At 37.7% G+C, this 17,589-nt stretch overlaps 2 protein-coding genes across 8 annotated transcripts; both read left to right on the forward strand.

Annotated features, from left to right (window-relative positions):
- The first annotated feature begins 4,397 nt into the window (after positions 1-4,397).
- On the forward strand, positions 4,398-12,688 carry LOC125959795 (estradiol 17-beta-dehydrogenase 11). 6 transcript variants are annotated; one of them, XM_049692736.1, is made up of 9 exons: positions 4,398-4,511; positions 6,156-6,592; positions 8,305-8,458; positions 10,449-10,573; positions 10,767-10,877; positions 11,062-11,187; positions 11,287-11,408; positions 11,478-11,594; positions 11,669-12,688. In XM_049692736.1, the coding sequence occupies exons 2-9, from the start codon at positions 6,458-6,460 to the stop codon at positions 11,874-11,876; spliced, it is 1,098 nt and encodes a 365-aa protein (XP_049548693.1). In that variant the 5' UTR covers positions 4,398-4,511; positions 6,156-6,457; the 3' UTR covers positions 11,877-12,688. The 6 variants fall into 6 exon arrangements, with proteins under 6 accessions (XP_049548693.1, XP_049548691.1, XP_049548690.1 ...); XM_049692734.1 differs by lacking the exon at positions 4,398-4,511 and adding an exon at positions 5,348-5,491; XM_049692733.1 differs by lacking the exon at positions 4,398-4,511 and adding an exon at positions 5,351-5,761 and having other exon boundaries at positions 6,144-6,592.
- A 360-nt stretch (positions 12,689-13,048) lies between these two features.
- On the forward strand, positions 13,049-17,307 carry LOC125950853 (integrin beta-nu). Of its 2 annotated transcripts, XM_049679202.1 has the most exons (8): positions 13,049-13,316; positions 13,377-13,471; positions 14,017-14,212; positions 14,283-15,238; positions 15,324-15,484; positions 15,548-15,745; positions 15,831-16,201; positions 16,275-17,307. In XM_049679202.1, exons 1-8 carry the CDS (start codon positions 13,241-13,243, stop codon positions 16,625-16,627), a joined length of 2,406 nt encoding a protein of 801 aa, XP_049535159.1. In that variant the 5' UTR covers positions 13,049-13,240; the 3' UTR covers positions 16,628-17,307. The 2 variants fall into 2 exon arrangements, with proteins under 2 accessions (XP_049535159.1, XP_049535160.1); XM_049679203.1 differs by lacking the exons at positions 13,049-13,316; positions 13,377-13,471 and having other exon boundaries at positions 14,049-14,190.
- The last annotated feature ends 282 nt before the right edge of the window (positions 17,308-17,589 follow it).

A 17,589-nucleotide genomic window follows, 5' to 3' on the forward strand; every position in this document is an offset into this window, starting at 1 on the left:
CACTAAGAACTGATAAGTTCCCAGTATCGGAAAGACAACCTCAGATTTAAGCGCAAAAAGTAAATAAAAATTTCATACTCATATGGGTCTAAGGGTTTACTAGGAATGTTCATTAGATGTTATCATTGTGCATTTCATTAGAAAATATCAATTTATTTGCCTTTTCAAGGTTCGGTTTTAACATACACAAATCTAGCCGCCTGCACCACAAACCCCATTAGGGCAACAGAAAAAGCCACAATAGCGATCTGGATTCAACTAGCATTGTTCCAGGACATCATCTAGTAATATCTAATAATTTTTTTTTGTCACTATAGTTAAGTTTTTTGGTCACGATTGTAAAGATATACTAATGGTGGCTCACTACGCGTATGATCAATCTCCTAGTCATCAGGCGAGACCAACGGCATGGCCGTTAGTCAAGTTTTCTTTAGAAACCCGGTGAGGATAATTTGTAGACAGCGTGCGATACCATAATACAAGCAACATTGCAATATGGAATATATTATTCCTGTGTATAGATCATGTTGTTGGGGTGCATCTCCTTGTTTGACTAACAGTCCCCTCCATCGGTCCATTCAATCGGTTCTGGGTACCTTAGTATTTTCCGGTCAACGGATCGTGATACTGTCTTGTAAGGCCGTAAAGTACTCCTACTTACGTTGTCTACTCTGCGGAAGCTTCTCTTATTCCGTTCCTAATTTCCTTTCCTTGTCTGCGTTCTATATCGCTAAAGTGATTTTTGGTGCGTAAAGTTCTTAGATTGCGTCAGTAGTTTACATTCATCGACGAACCAGCCAGTCCTGCTGTTGTTAGGACCACCCTCTGGATTTTTTTTCGGCACAACGGTTTTATGGCTATTTAGAGTGTATCAACGTTCACTCATATTATCTTCTTGTGCTAATAGACCTGATTGCTTTTACGCAAACTGACCCGATATTGCTATCCTTCAGGGAGGACGTATTGTAGCGAGTTTGCGTGTTATATTTGTTCGTTTCTTGCAAGCTATTTGTCATTGGATCAGTAATCTCACCAGAGAATGGTCTGAACTTTTTGTTTGGTGCTATATCATATATCTGGAGGGAAGTGCCAAGAGGCTTTGTGCGATCACGCGATTTAGTAGTTAATCAAAATACTCCCATTGCCATCACTGTGTCAGCTATACTGATCACCTAAAACCTAGTATAAATCTTTTTCGTCCACGTTCTTATCCTGGGTAGAGGGGTAAAAGTTGCTCACGCTGATATTGGTTTCACTTACAGCAGTTGTCTTCCGGCTGAACCGGTTAAGAGAATATGCCGCACGGCAACTATAATCTACGAGTATATTTTTAACAGCTAGATTATATTATTTTCACAATAATAATAAATAATAATAGGTCGCTCTAGTGTGATCAAAATATGTCCCAGATAAAATCAAAACTTCGTTAATAACAGTAAGAACCCGGCCTATCCGATTATTCACGTTAATTCAAACAGCCACGGTACGTTGGGCTGAATTATAACTTATGTTTAATATTTCAGCATACCGAGTATATTTACCGTTTGGAAGCCTATCAGTATTCGGTGAATATATTTATTATTCATGTATAATAATTTATTATTATTCATGTATAATAATGAATAACAATAATATATAAGCCAATATATATATATGAGTTACGCTTGCTCAAATTTTTATCGCTCATAATTTTCAACGACTGGGAAACTGTAACGACAACACATTTATTTGACACTAATTTTGTCTACAAAATCTCATTCTTGACGTGGCGTGCAGCTACCTTAGGGTTTAGAAACCGAACTTTGGAATTTTTGAGAATCATTTACACTCGTTTAGAACAGGTAAAAGTCTTCAAGGCGCCGACACTAATGAACTCGAAGCGAAAATAGAATATTTGTCAGTCATACATTAGCAGTGAAAGTGAGCAGAACGACTTCAGGGAAATCTCTCTTGTGAAAAATATGGTATCTTGAGCTGGTTAATATTAATTGTTGCAAACCGTTGAATTCTATCTGATATCTAATTTGTAGCATCTTAAGTCGGTGATCGTTACTGCAAGCGTATTGCTTCTGGTAAGCGTATGCAATGGACTGCCACTGTGGAACTTTGTATCTGGAACAGAGGGCTCGAAAGAAGTTATCGAAAATGCAACGGACCATCCGCATGATGATCCGCAAACAACGGTTGATGGTCGACAAGTACGCTTGCTACGCTATGATACTATGGTCCCTGTTCTACAGATGATTCTTAATCCAATCGGTCGCATGGTGTGGCCTCGTGTCGAGCAATGGGTTTCTGATACTTTTGGTTCTTACCTTGATAGTGCCAATCGGGCTATTGAAAGCATCGCGCAGTACGCAACAGACAACATTTCGTTCCAAACAGGGTAAGATCATTCGTGTCATTGGAGCCGAACAGAGTGTAAGAATTTCTTCTTTTTTCATATAGAGATGTCTATTACACCAAAAGCGATATGATCAATGGACATGGTTATCAATCATTGATCGTCACCCTTCCTTCAGGCAGAACGGTGACGGTACTCACATTCAAAACCAAAAACAAATTCAATGTCTTTGAGGAATTTCCACAACTTACTGATGCTCAAAACGAAGTTAGGAAAATAGAGTAATCGCAACTTGTTTAATATTGCTCTACCACAATTTGTTAAATCCAATGTTCGTCAAAAATAAATTTATTATGTCATGTTTAGTTGAGTGCAATGGAACGTCATGATCCATCGATCATGCGGATGGCGAAAGATACTGAATGTTTTGAATTGCTTATTTACCACTTTGTATTAAGTATTTATTGTAGAAAATAATAAACATTATTTCATAGCCATATGAAAGTACCTTTACTATAGTCGCCATTTATTCATGAAACTCCTAAGTTGTCAGGGCATAACAATCGCTGCATGTACACATCAAAAGCTGTTACAGCTACGCCTTTGAATATCTTTTAGTTCTGGCGGTGTTTGATTGTAGGTGCAAATTAAATTATGACCACCGACAATTCACCGAGACCTGCTACCTTAATGTGTACTCATGAAGGCTACCTTCATACATCTTTGACCTTGCTTGGATTTGTAAAGAGACTCTGGGTGACTCTGCTTGCATTACGACACGCGTTCAATCGAAGCTAGATAATACTGTTCTACCGTTACTGTAGTGAAACACTATCGCTGGATGGTATTTTCCATTCGCCACTTTTCGGCTTGATCCCCTGACATTCGTTTGTAGCCATACATCATATTAGGAAATTGGTTTGTGTTACTCTGGCTATGTTTTGAATTGTTCCTCGTCGGAGTACGACGGTCGTTGAACATTTACACCTTCTCCGTGTTTGGTAAGCTAGAAGGTTACCGCGTTTGGCAATTGCAATTATGATTCGTAATGATTAGGTGAACGATTTAGATGTATCTTCACGTTGCCGTTGTTGTGGCGCCCCTCAATGGAACGCACGTGGCTCGTTTACATGTGCGCCAATACGAAACACTTGAAGAGTCTATGGCTGCCAACGGCATAACGCTGTGCCTCGCCTTTGTGGTGGCATACCTTCTACCACCAGCGGCGGTTGGCCACGCCGGTCATAATGAAATTGACCTCCTTTCTCTAATGGTGCTTCTCGTGCAGGTGCCTGTTTGCATGGCTATACAATATGATGATGCGACAGCTGATGGATGGTTGCAGACCGAAAAAGCCTTGTTTGTATGTTTAAAAATCTTTAAAAAATTCGTATATATTATCACAAACTAGCTACAGCCAAGAAGATATTTGAGAACAGTGTGTGGGTGTATAAAAGCTAAAACAAGTAATATCAATCAATGGGATACTGACTGTAAAAGTGCTTTACAGCTCGTTACAAGGTCAAGCACTTCAGTTGGAGTTCAGCTGAAAGGATGCCAGTTTTTAGTTGCTTTTACTGTATCGACCAATAAGCTCTTACGTCTTCCAAGTACATCGAAATTGAAGCAGTCAACCGGTGAGTACTTTCAATGTCGTCTGGAATACCGCAAAAAGAATTCCGTGGACAAACACACCGGTTGTGCGAGTTAAGGTCGACCAGTTGACGGAGGGTAAACAATTGAAAGTGAAGTGTGTAAAAGCCAGTTGATAGTAACGGCCGAATGTTCGTATCTTCCTTTCGAGCTTTATTGCATCTACTATTGCTGTTGGATGGAGATGAAACAGGAACAGTGCACGCCATAATCGCGAAGCCGGGCCACACCGGGGAAGGGTCAGTTTTGGCCATGCGCACTGCGGCTTCACCTGTCAGTCGAAACGCTTGTGCCGATGATTCAGTCGGTAAACGAATAAGATAATAAGAGGTGGACTAGTGTTCTGCGAGTAAAAGCGAAACCCGGCTTTGTTTTCCAGCCTGAGAAAGTGATTTTTGATACAACTTCTGGCCGTGTTCTCCGTCTATCTCATGGCTAGATGGGTAATGAACGAAAGCTAGAGTGTATGTGATTTACAGTAGACTCAATGCAGAGTTCATAACACAGCAGTGATGTAAATATCAATATGATGAGTATTTTGTATAAAAAAAATCGAATAAATATTTACATATCCGAGTGTCGTAGGCAGTGGAAGAATCAGACGGAAAAATATGCCATACAATTGCGATTACCATTCAAGCAATTACCGAATCTTTGTGTCCAAGTTCAAACTCTCGTATTCGTAAAGTTTTAAATTAAACATCGATGATATGAGCATCGGCTGTCCTTGACTTTCAACTGTAGAAGGCTGAAAAAATATGTTCATTTCAAATCCTAATGTTTGAACTCAATTCGCGAATAAAGATGGTTCTTGCGGTAATTATTTTTTCTAAATGCTTAAATGAAATGTGCTTAATTCTTTGTAAACGATCAGATTTTTTCGTGGTTTACGAGTCGACGTTCTGTAGACAAAGTTGGTGTACAAGAGGAGTTGAAGAAAGGTTGAAGGTGATATTGTACCTTGCAAGTGTGCCAGCCATACATGTCGACCTTGATAGCTTTTTGAAGAACGTCAGAAGAGATATCGCGAATAGCATAAGAATATGCGAGGAAATTTCATGGCAGCATGAGCAGCCCCGTGGAAGGGACATAGAAAGAAAGAGTGAAGAGGAATCGTTGTGTATGCTAAGGATGAAAGAAAGACAAGAAAAGAGACAACCAAGACGCAACTAGCTGTGGCGGTTGAAACGATCCTCAGCTTGGCAACGGTGTCGAGAGCAATAGTTGGTGCTGGCGCAGGTTATACTCATATGCAGTGCTAGCCGAGCGAAAGGCTTGGCATGAAGTGCGATGTGGCCTCCGCCGCAGGGGCTAAGTCATTACAAACCACAATTACCAGTCAGTGCTTTAGTTTCTTACCAGCTGTGTTGCGAAGAGGTGGTGCAGCCTCGTGGGTCAACGGTTGAACACCGCCGTGAAAAACATTTACTTAGATAAAAGAAACGAACGATGTTAGTTGTTTTATTCCTCGCTCTGGTGGAGGTTCTCGAGCGGGTTCGTTGTTTATAGAAGAAGTCTTTCGTTTGGTTGACGACTTGATCATTGGTGTTTTAAGTCATGTGTACAATGTATTTAAAAAAATAATCGGAACACTACAAATCGAGTTCACAAAAGACTGATTGTGAAACTATGCAGTGCGTGTGCGAGCTGCGCGGAGACCAGTGCTTTTCGATTGCCATCACGCGCTACACGATAGTATCCAAAAGTGGCTGATGCGTGGTGCGGTAATAGCAGAAGAGCTTACCACGAATGGAATCTGGAAAGGTACACGACATAACGCTGGGCGAGTGAGAATCTACCAACATACATAATGCAGGTTGAATGAAAAGGAAGGAGAATTCGTAAAGCAGTCTCGCAAGTGCAGAGGACAAGTACCGTCTAGCTATAATTTACAGAGCTCGACAGAGGCAGGCATTAGGACGACCGGGGGTAAAAAATAAATTGCAGGAGGCTTACCTTTGATTGAGATTGGTTGTTGAGTTGTAGTGTTGTATTGGTAGCCAGTGTTTCTATGTCCATAGAGCCTAAGTGTAGTTTTTGTGTTTTGTGTAGTGCTGCTTCGACGGTGCAATTGCAGGCGTAAAAGCATTGTGCAAAAATGTTACATCGTATCATTGCTTGAATTTTTCTTGCTTATTTACCTAAGTTTCAATATTAGCGATCTATTCGGTAGCTTTGCGGTCGTATGGATTTGAGTTTACTAACTCATACTACAAGAAGGATAAAGCTAATGACAGGAAAATCAATATAGTGAGTGTTGTGCAGCTGTCTGCAGGGAACTAGTTTTTTTTCTCCCCGATCGATCATTGTATTAGTGGCGAAAAACAAAAGAGCGTGCATCTGGAGCTGACTTCATCGATTAGAGACAACCACAACTAGAGGGAATTTGAAAACTGGTTCAAGAAAGTTCACTCCTAGTGCAAGTGTACAGTTGAAAATACGCCCGAGAAAACTGTTAAAATGTTGCCAACGAAAGGGAAACCGTTCTCGTTTGATCGAACCGATCCAAATCCATCCCGGAATAAGTCATCGGTGTGGACTACGATTCTGGAGGTTATAGTGTTTCTGCTTACATCGTTGGGATACATCTTACAGGTTAGTAAATAAGATTAAATTCAAGCTTTTAAAGTCGTAGACATTTTTTACAACGTTTGCAAGCATTCGTCGGTCATCAATTGACTGTCTTCTCAACATTTAAAACACTGTTTGCCGTTACATTATACTCTTGTGACTCATTGTTTTCTGCCAAATATTTACCATGCTAAATAAACATCTTTGTTTAACTAACATTGGGTACCAAATTCTTTACAAAAATCTGTCTAAGCAGTTAACATGATTGTTGAGCCTCGATAAAGCGGAAACCAATCTCCTAAAGCGATGTGTTTTTTCAACCAATTTAAATCACATCCTGTTTGGTTGTTAGTATTACAAACAGTAATCAGGAATGTGTATCTGTTACCAGTAATATTTTTAAAAAACTGTTCTGCTGTTGTTGAACAATTTACCTCCAACTATATTCCTGTGACAATTGAAGTGTTATAAACGATGCAAAATGGTGGAATTTTATCAGTAGTTTGGTAGATTGAGTTTGCTCACGAAAATACCCAAGTCGTGGTACTGATTGCTGGGGTTTCTAGCGTTACATAAGGCCCTACTCGTTACCCGTTAGTGTATCTCGTGGGGCAATTAAATATTGCAACATTCCTTTAGAACTGAGCCTGTTACATTTGGATGCCATGTAACAAGGAGTGCAATCGAACAGTTGTGCAAGCACCAGCAGGCGAGCATGTCGATGAGGTTTAAGCCTCGTGATAAGATTTGTGTGTTGATAATTGCCAATTTGATAGCATCATTTGCTTTTGGTTAGTTCTACAATGTAATCATCCGTCGGATAGAATATCCGATAAATTATTATCGTAAAATTAAGTATTCATTAATATCCAACTAACTATTCTCACAAAGAAAATATACCGTGTTATCAAACATTTCAACTCTGTTTAGTAATAAATAATTATTTGATAGCAACATAAGAAATGCTAAATTTTTGCACATTCAACTGAACAGAAATGCGATTTGAAGCATTCTCACACAAGTACCTTACCTTAATACAACGCATTAATTCCCATTGCGTAATGCATATACTGGCTTCGACTTGGGGTACTTTTTACGGTGTTTAATATTGTGTGTAATTAAAATTTCGTGTTGTGTTTAGATTTCACTGGATTGGATTTAGCTCGTGGATTAATCGAGACACTCAGCCAGATTGAAGCGTGGTCTCCTGTCGAGAGTCGGTTTAATTTAGCAATGAACAGTACATAATGATTTGCAGCTGTCGAAAATACGATTCAATGGAACTTACCGGCTATTTGGTTTCGTTGACCTTGAGTAAAAAACAATATCATAATAATGATCCCTGAGCCTACACCCCATAATAATGAACAGCTGTTACAATCTGATTGTTTTTTGTCATTACTCTAAAACTGCTTAGTCATGAACTTTTAATGGGAACTCGCATTTCAATGCATGTATCGCTTGTTTTAAGCCATATATTCTCATGTATTTTCAAGACCACTACTATGTACTTGCAAATTTTTCTGAGTACAGGAAGAAAATAAATAAAGACGCGACCGTGTGTCTCACCAGCGTTAACCTTCATGTACAATATTAAGCATTGACAAAAATGTTTACTTTCCACACGGATGGCATTGACCGTAAAAGCCGAGGCCGAATTTGTTTATTTAAAACATTGCTTTTTTATGATTTTCGGTTATCGGATTTGACTGTTTTTGGTTATCTCTCATTTTCAGGCCATTTACTACCAAATTTTTGGTGTACCGAAAAAGAACCTGAACGGTGAAATAGCACTTGTGACGGGGGGTGGAGGAGGACTTGGACGATTGCTGGCTCTACGATTGATAAAGCTCGGTGCGAAGGTGGTACTGTGGGACATCAATCAAGAAGGTACGTGATAGTTATTATGCTTATTAAACACAAATTAGCTGGAATTTGGTTTTTGATGAATTTGATAAAGGCATTTGTACAATTGTGGTTGTAAGTGGATGTGTGATATGACAGTATGGTGGCGCCGACGCCAAGAGTTCTGAGTTTTATTGTTTAAATTATTTAATAAAACTTAACCATTGTACCATGTCACCATGTTAAGTAAAGACGATTAAATATTGAATTAAATTGTGTTCGTGTTCTTACGGTTAAAAAACGACAAACCCAGCTATATTGCTTTTAGTTATATTTTGGCTCGTATGACCGTTGCAATTTCGGCAAATTGCTTGGACTGTACATTTGTCGTTTCTTATACCGAAAGATCACGGACACAATTTAGTATCCAATGTTTTTTTGCTGAAATATATTTTCTTTACTTAGCCCACATCATTTTTATTTCACGTTGTTTACGGTTAAGACAACACTATTACTGTACGAGATCACTGTCCTGGTCACAAATAAATGGAAGACTCACTGTGAACCAGATCAAGATAAGTTAAATCAAGACTTATTTATAGTTACATGAAAACTCAACTGCTTGCAGTTGCGCGGCTACCTATAAAGTATAATGGAATTTTCCTAGAATAATATCTTGGAATGTTGGGGAATGTTTTTGATTTTAGTAATCAGAGCATTAGGGTTCATGAAAAGTTATAGAAACCTATTCGAATGGTCTACAATCTTATACCAAACATTTAATTATTCCATCTTTTGTATATTCCATATTATATGTTCAGCTTAATACCATTTGTTAGTTTTTTATAAACTATATTTTACCAGAAAATAATAGTGTACGTTAAATTCAATTTAATTCCATGCTTATATTTGTTCAATAAAGTTACTTTTATGGTTATGTATGTATATGACATGTTACATGGTTGTCAGATACGTCTCTGGTAGGAGTTGTAGTAGCAATATTGGGGGTGTCGTTATTTTTCGATTGTTCAAAGAGTTTTACTTCACTTGAATGTATTAAGATCCTTGTATTCCTTATTCGAGCCTAATTCGGGTCTGATAATCATTAAAAGACCCGAAAGGGTTCTCTGTGATTCAGTTATAGCAGTAAGTAATTTATTTATGTAAATTTATTTCTCATTATGTGAATTTACAATTAGTTTGAAACCTCGATTCGTTAGTTAGTGCAGCACGTGCACTTCTCCGTTCATTTATAATTGTTTTGTTTATCTTAGTTTGTCTAATTTTATATTAGCAAAATATTATTTACACTTGACCAGGCGTTCATGACTTAACTTTTCCACTTCATCACAAGGAAGCTGTTTGATATGACTTTGGTCGAAATCCTCCGTATACAAAAGGCTGCTGCGCAACGTAAACTGCACTGAACCCAAGGTCCTTGACTTACTGCATATTGTTGTGTCATTTCCTTTGTTAAGACGTATGTATATTTTCTCTAACATTCATTTTTGAATGCTGATTCCAATATCCGGTTGGACGGGTTACAATCGTGTCCCAATCGAAACTTTGCATAAATGATAGTGTAGTGTGGGGGTGTGGGGTAAAACAGAGACCGATAATTCGATTATGAAAGGATGCAAAACTCAGGTAGATCTCCTCGCGCAATATCGATTAAATTAACTATGAATGCTACTCAAAGCGAAATGCAAAGTATTAGTGGGCCAAGATCATTTGAAATTATGTTGGGATGAACCTAACATGTGCTCATCAATTTTGTCAAAGTTGTTAGATACTTTCGTGGTCGATTTAACTCTAACTCTACACATCAGAAAAATCTATAAACCGAATGATTATTTAAAATTATAATATTTTCAAGAATAATAAGAATTGTGTGTTATGTAGTATATGAACCATGCAGCTCTATAGAAAACGAGATAAGATAGATCATTAGAAATTGTCTAGTCCTTATTAAGGTGGAATAAAATACATGATTATGGAATACATATTTTGTATCTTATGTCTCTTTGAACAATAGGACTCGACGAATCAGTGAAGCTCATTCAGTCACTTGGAGGACTATGCCGAGGATACAAGGTTGACATATCGAATAAGGAAGAGGTCTATAAATTTGCAAAAATTTTAACGGAAGATGTTGGTGATGTAAGTATTTCAATACAAGTTTTTTTATACTCATTTAAATGTTAGGTCTGGTTCGTCCAACATAATTTGTTATGTAATAACCACGATTGATCGATGATTCGATGATCGAGATTTCCCATTAACATTTTTAGTATTGACTTATTGTTGTAGGATGATTTGAGAATCGAAGATATTTTTTTTTACTTTTTTTAAGGTTACATTACTTTTCAACAACGCTGGAGTAGTATCAGGTCGAGCTTTGTTAGATACCCCAGATCATCTTATAGAACGTTCCTTCAATGTGAACATTATCGCACACTTCTGGGTATGTACTGTATTCTTCATATGGGGATTTCAACACAAATTGTCTCCTATTCCTATAGGAAAATCACACCAGAAACACTAAACCACAATTTATGAATTCTATGTTGTTTTCACATACTGTGGATATAAACATGAATATGAATAATGTTTGTCTATCTTTTTGTTTGACTGACTTTCACCATTAGACGACCAAAGCTTTCTTGCCAGCAATGCTGAAACACGACCACGGACATATCATAACAATAGCATCTCTGGCCGGTCATGTTGGTATTTCGAAGCTGGTGGATTATTGTTCCAGTAAGTTTGCTGCGGTAGGTAGAAAAGGATTTGGAATCGTTTATAATTCAACAATTTTTTCCCATATTATACACCTACGGCACAATATATTGTTGAATGATTTAATCCTATAGGTTGGTTTTGATGAAGCATTACGATTGGAACTTGAACACATTGGAGCGCAGGGTGTGTTTACGACTGTTATTTGCCCATATTTCATCCAGTCAACAGGAATGTTTGATGATGTTAATTCTAGGTAATCTATTATTTTTCATTTCGCACATTTTGCGATATTTCAACTTTTACTGTCCTCAAATTTGTTCAGGTGGGTCCCAACACTGGATTCAAATGATGTGGCCGATAAAATAATTGAAGGCGTACAGAGAAATGATAAATACGTAATTATTCCAGGATACTTACGACTTATGTTAGCAATAAAATGGTATGTTCCATTGTTTTTGCCCATATCAAGGTAAAATATCTATGTTATGTCATACCTTTTCCTGATTTTTCTAGGGTATTTCCTTGGGGCTGTAATTCAGGATTTTTACGACGACTGGTTCCGGATGCTGCTCCACAACATACCATGAATCCTGTGAGCAGCCTGGATTGTGATGACCTTTCCGACACGGATGGTCCCCTCTCTACTGATAATAATAACACGACAAAAGCTTCTCCATTAGTGGTCCATCGTTCATTGTGCACCGGAGAGCGTGTATTGTAGTGTTTTCTGCAATTGTTGCACAAGTAGAGAACCTTTCAATACTCTTTCTTATGTGGCAGCCACTTACAGAAATGTAATTTTAACAATTAAGTAAGGAGCATTAGGCTTATAATGTAAGCGGTACAATGTCTTGTGTGGAGGTGAAAATTATTTGTTGGTGTTGATTTAAACCATCGTTATTACTTCAGTGTCATTAATTGTGATTGAATAGATAGCTTACGCTAGAAGTGGCGCTACAAATCCAAAACTTTTTGCCAGTGCTCTCAAGGGACCAGACCTGTGAAGGGGACTAATGCATGTAATAAATGGTACATAAAATATGAACAACAATTTCGTTGGTGTTGCACCAAACAAACATTTTTTTGATTTTACATTTTTGTTTTAGTTAGATAGAGCATGAATAGCCTATCAATGTGATATTTCTCGAAACATGTTTAGCTGTTATATTTCATTTATTTTTGAAAGAACGTTAATTTATGATCTTAATGTCTACACTGTTCTCTATAACATAAATGGAGGGCTCCGAAGCTCCCTTCTGAACACCCATTTTTTTAGTGGGGTAAAAAACTAATATCTCTCTGCTCTAAAAAAAAAGGCATAATTTCAAGGATTACATATTTTAGCTCAATAGGAAGGGGAAGGTGTAGAAAGGATGTAAAAGGTACGTAATAACTTCTTCAGGATGTTTTAAAGTTCATTGACATATTGGATCGGTTAACCACTTAAGTTACAATTATAAATCCCTAAATTGTAATTCGGTAGAGATGTAGATATTGACGCACCAATAAAACGAAACCAATGATAGTAATTATCAAACCGTATACCCGTATGAAATCGGGTAAATCAGCTAGTGTTGTAATAAAACCATCGTTAATAGCGTTATCCTAGATGTTTTTAAATAATTTTGATGATAGCAAATTTCTTCCTTTGGATTAGATTTCATATAAAATGGCTGATTTCACACCCTCATTCGAATTAGATCTTTATCAAAACAACAATATACCATGCATTGATATCAATTATTGTCACGTATGTAGAAATTGCATCGTAAGGAGTGTTAGGTTCTTCGCTGTAATTAATACAGACTCAACATGGTTCAACAGCCCCTTTCGTTGGCATGTTACTGCTTGTTGTATCTGTAATGGTGTGGGGAGGTGTTATCTTATCAACATTAGATTTTTGATAACGAGGTATCGTTGGCGACGCACTGCTGTGCCTGCATATAGTAAGAGATTGGCATTTGGTGTGATAAGTAGTGAATACAATATTTCAAACGGTTCAAGCGAGTTTAGCTAAATAATGAAAAACCAAATTATTTTTCTTATTTGGAATTGAAGATTTTTTGTTTATTATAAGATACAATTATGGTTTCGATAACTTTATCGATTTTAGTTTCCATGTTGTTGATGATTTCAGTGCCACGGTCGGGGCGTGCCCAAAGTATGAGCTGCTTCTATGAAATAGAAAGATCCATACTAAATTATGCACTTATTATTGCAGTTGCAACAATCGTCGACACATCAAAATGTTTTTTTCAAACCAACTACTACGATTGTCTTGATGCAGATGAACAATGTGCTTGGTGTACCGATGAAGTAAGTTTTCAAATACAATGCACCACATGTTTGCTATTTAAATGATTCACGGAGTAGATAAAAAAACTGAAATATGATAGTTACGATCAGCTGCGTAAAGTAACTTTATTTTAAACCAATTCATTTCATGACAATCTAAATGTCGTTGTTTAATTAAATATGTGATATCTTATGTGGTCTGTGGCTGTATGTTCGCTACTTTATGGTTCACTGCACAGATACTGTAATGGATCGGTGTGCGTTTGTGACTAATGTATGGGATAAAAAGTGATAAAAAGAGTGCTTTAGGCATCCAAATTTCACCGCATTGTATTTGTATTGAATTCTGTTATGTAGTGTGTCATCTTTATCGGAGTGCCTTACTGAGGGTTTTAACCATCCAGAATATTAGTTATATATAACAGTATACTATTAGTATAAAATTAGTTTGAATTATTCAAACCATAACATCAAACAAATGCTTGAGATTAGCGCTAGGGAAGATTTTGAAACATCAGATGGCAGTGCTCAACAATATCCTTCCACGAATGCACTTATTTTTCCAGCTGTATGAAATGCGTAAATATCGTTGTATGCACGAGGAAAAACTGTTGGCTTCGAACTGTAGTGCATCGAAAATTCTGACCAACGATAATTACCAGTTCATCGAAACACTTCTTAACGAACCACACAGAGATTTCGATGAAAAAATGCAAGCCATTCAAATAAGTCCACAAAAAGTAAGGTTTGTCCTCGGAAAGTGTATGTAAAAATATATGTTTTATACAGTGAGAATAAAGCAAATTATGATAAAGTATTTGTCATATTTCAGTGGCTGCCAGAACGGTCACCGTTACGTATAAGCCAGCGAAAAATTATCCACTTGACATGTACTATCTTATGGATTTAACCTGGTCTATGCGAGACGACAAAGCAAATCTGGAAAAAATGGGCAGTGAATTAGCTTTAGCTTTGGCAAACCTCACTGCTAATTACAGGCTGGGCTTTGGAAGCTTTGCTGATAAACCCGCTATGCCATTCATACAATCTGAACCGCACCGATTGGCAAATCCGTGCTATTCAGAAAACGAACAATGCGAGCCAACATATGGATTTCGTCACCGTTTAAGAATCTCAAGCGATATTGATAGCTTTATCGAGCAGGTGAAGCAGAGCAATGTCACCGGTAACATCGATAACTTGGAGGCTGGACTTGATGCGCTCATGCAGGTACTGGTTTGCGAAAAGCAAATCGGCTGGGGATCGAACACACGGAAGATAGTCGTCATCGCGACCGATAGCTTATTGCACATGGCGGGCGATGGATTGCTAGCAGGAATCATACGAGACAACGATAAGCAATGTCATTTATCCGACGATGGGAACTTTGTTCAGGAGTTGCAGTATGATTACCCATCGTTGGAACAGATATGGCGTGTTCTAGAAAAAACGAAAACGGCCGTGATTTTTGCAGTAACAGACGAGAAGCAAACCTACTACAAACGTTTAAGTGCACTTGTTCCAGAGTTTACGAGTGTTGGTCAACTACAGGACGATTCTTCCAACATCATTCAGTTAGTGAAGGATGGGTATCGTGAGTTTGTAAACCGAATAATGTTTACTGACGATGCTCCTGATTACATTCAATTAAAATACTTGACCGATTGCGGAGGAATGTATGAAACCCCTCAACCCATTTATCGTTGTAGTAACATAGAAACTGGGAAGGAATATAATATTGATGTTGAAGTGCGCCTTTTGGATTACCCCAAGGACCCATCGATTTCAGTAAGTGATTGTTTCGGATTCCAAACGGATTCTGAGATTGTTTCAACATTTATATTATATCTACTTCTTGGTTTATACTTGCAAGGAACTAACGATTCACATCGAAGAGAAGTTGATTAGCAATGAAGCAATAGAATTACAAATTCAATTAAGATCCAACTGCACCAAACATAAGATGGTGGCAAGTGAGTTGTGTAACTATCAAGGCGATTTCGTTTGTGGTTTATGCCAATGCTATACTGGATGGTAGGAATACCTGTAATTATTATTTTTACTGTATAGCGTTTCAAAGTGTTTTGAGTCTTTTAGGATTGGCAAAACCTGTGAGTGCAATCTGCAGAATTCCTTAAATCGCAAAGAGCTGCTAAAGCAGTGTGTCGCGCCCAGCAGTATGGACGATCTAGGAGATGAAATAGCTTGCTCCGACCGCGGTGAATGTTTGTGTGGACAATGTTTCTGTGAAGCTCCTTTTGATGGAGAGTATTGTGAGTGTACTAGCTGCACAGAGTAAGTGTTGGGTATGAATGGTTTAAGCCCAGGTACTATATTTTGTATCCAAATGTACGGTATATTGCAAATGTAAATGTTGCAGGCTGAATGGCGTGTCCTGCGGAGGTCCAGAACGTGGTGTTTGTGTTTGCGGCAAATGTAGCTGCTATAATTCGTGGAGCGGGGATAACTGCGACTGCTCCACCGACACAAGCACGTGTAAAGCACCTTTGAGTGACGAAATTTGCTCGGGCCACGGTACTTGCGACTGCGGTATATGTCACTGTAATGAATCATTTCATGGAAATTATTGTGAAACGAAGTACGGAGAGCAGTCTCCGATGTGTTTGAGTTTCGAGGAATGCGTTAGATGCGTGGTACAAGAAAAGCATGATAAGCAATGCGAGGACAAAGAAGCACGGTGTCGCCAAAATGACTATTTTTATCAGGTGCACTTCTCGAGTAATGTAGATGGTAAGCTGCTCGATGCTTGGTTGAGGCAAATTAACTGTTTACAATTTAACAGCCTTTTTACTTTCATTTTTAGAGTCACACCAATGCGTGTTTAGATACAAAGTTGACGAACGTGTTTGCGATTACAATTATTCGTACGAGAGTATCGGGAAATATCAAACGCTGATCAAAATACAAGATGTACAATGTAAGGGAGTAGTATCAGCCGGAATATACGTGTCTTTTATTGTATTGCTCGTTTTTGTCGTTGGCGTTCTTGGTGTGTTAGCCTACCGACTGAAAACTTGGTATGAAGACAAGGCCATATTTGCCAAATTCGAAAAAGAGAGAGCACAGGAAACGGAATATCGTGAATTAAGCCCAATTTATAGATCTCCGATCAGCAGTTTTCAAGTACCCCCAGAAATGGAAACAACAGTACTATAATAAAATATCATTTAAACACTACATCACTATAATACGATACCATTAGAAAATATGAACACCATTGCATAGTTGTCGAAGTGGGTATACTTATAGCTATAGCGCTCTGCGCTCAGCAACTTGAAACAAATATTACAATAAAACGAAACACTAACTATCTTCCTGAATGACTCCGAATCCATTCAATCCTTTCTATCTTGACCCGCGGCAAACATGTAAAAATTAACAGACATTTTCCAATTATGCATCTCTTTTTATCACTATTTGCCAGGTAGCCGCGTCGAGTTTTTAGAAAAATTGTTGATACTTTTTTTTTGAATAATTAAATATAAAATAATTTAAATGTAAAACTCGCTTTTTGAGGCAACATATCAGAAAAAGCATAACTTTTTCAACTTAAAAAATCTGTCAAAAATCGAAAAGAAGAAATTCAACAAAATCTCGACGGCACTACCTGGATAAACTTATAATCTAATAAAAACATATTGATTTGTATATTTCTGATGACCCGGCACGTGGTTACGATGGGTACCTCCAAAACTACATTTTTGCAAACTCGCCTTTCTATATTGGATGCCATAAACGTAGTTTTTAATAAATCTTTCCCAAAATATAACCAAATACTTTTGAAAAATTGTAGTTTAATATGACATATTTTTTAAAAAATAAATTGGAATGGTTTCTCCACTGTAAATCGCCAAAAATGACCCTTTTTTGACCCGAACTACCCCAAGCCCCCCCCCCCCCCCACCCCCTCCCTCAAACGCTCGCTTTGAGCTATATTTGGACAAGCAAGCCAATATATCGGCGTGTGTTCAATCAAAAACAGAATCTAAAATATTATCTTTAATTTTTCAACTGAACATTTCTTAAAAATTCTCATATTCGTGAGAACTTCGTGAGAAACCACAAAAGTAACCGAAATAACTCCACCGCATTTCAAATATTACGCCACAATTTACTTT

Source organism: Anopheles darlingi, chromosome 2, assembly GCF_943734745.1.
Source record: "Anopheles darlingi chromosome 2, idAnoDarlMG_H_01, whole genome shotgun sequence".
Taxonomy (NCBI): Eukaryota; Metazoa; Arthropoda; class Insecta; order Diptera; family Culicidae; genus Anopheles; species Anopheles darlingi.

What these genes read in the sequence shown, in the direction of transcription:
- LOC125959795 (XM_049692736.1), top strand. Translation starts at nt 6,458, where the DNA reads ATGTTGCCAACGAAAGGGAAACCGTTCTCGTTTGATCGAACCGATCCA. An exon ending in TAACGGAAGATGTTGGTGAT is followed by an intron (nt 10,574 to 10,766) that starts GTAAGTATTTCA and finishes ACTTTTTTTAAG; the next exon opens with GTTACATTACTTTTCAACAA. An exon ending in GTTCCAGTAAGTTTGCTGCG is followed by an intron (nt 11,188 to 11,286) that starts GTAGGTAGAAAA and finishes TTAATCCTATAG; the next exon opens with GTTGGTTTTGATGAAGCATT.
- LOC125950853 (XM_049679202.1), top strand. Translation starts at nt 13,241, where the DNA reads ATGGTTTCGATAACTTTATCGATTTTAGTTTCCATGTTGTTGATGATT. An exon ending in AAGGTTTGTCCTCGGAAAGT is followed by an intron (nt 14,213 to 14,282) that starts GTATGTAAAAAT and finishes GTCATATTTCAG; the next exon opens with TGGCTGCCAGAACGGTCACC. An exon ending in TGCCAATGCTATACTGGATG is followed by an intron (nt 15,485 to 15,547) that starts GTAGGAATACCT and finishes TGAGTCTTTTAG; the next exon opens with GATTGGCAAAACCTGTGAGT.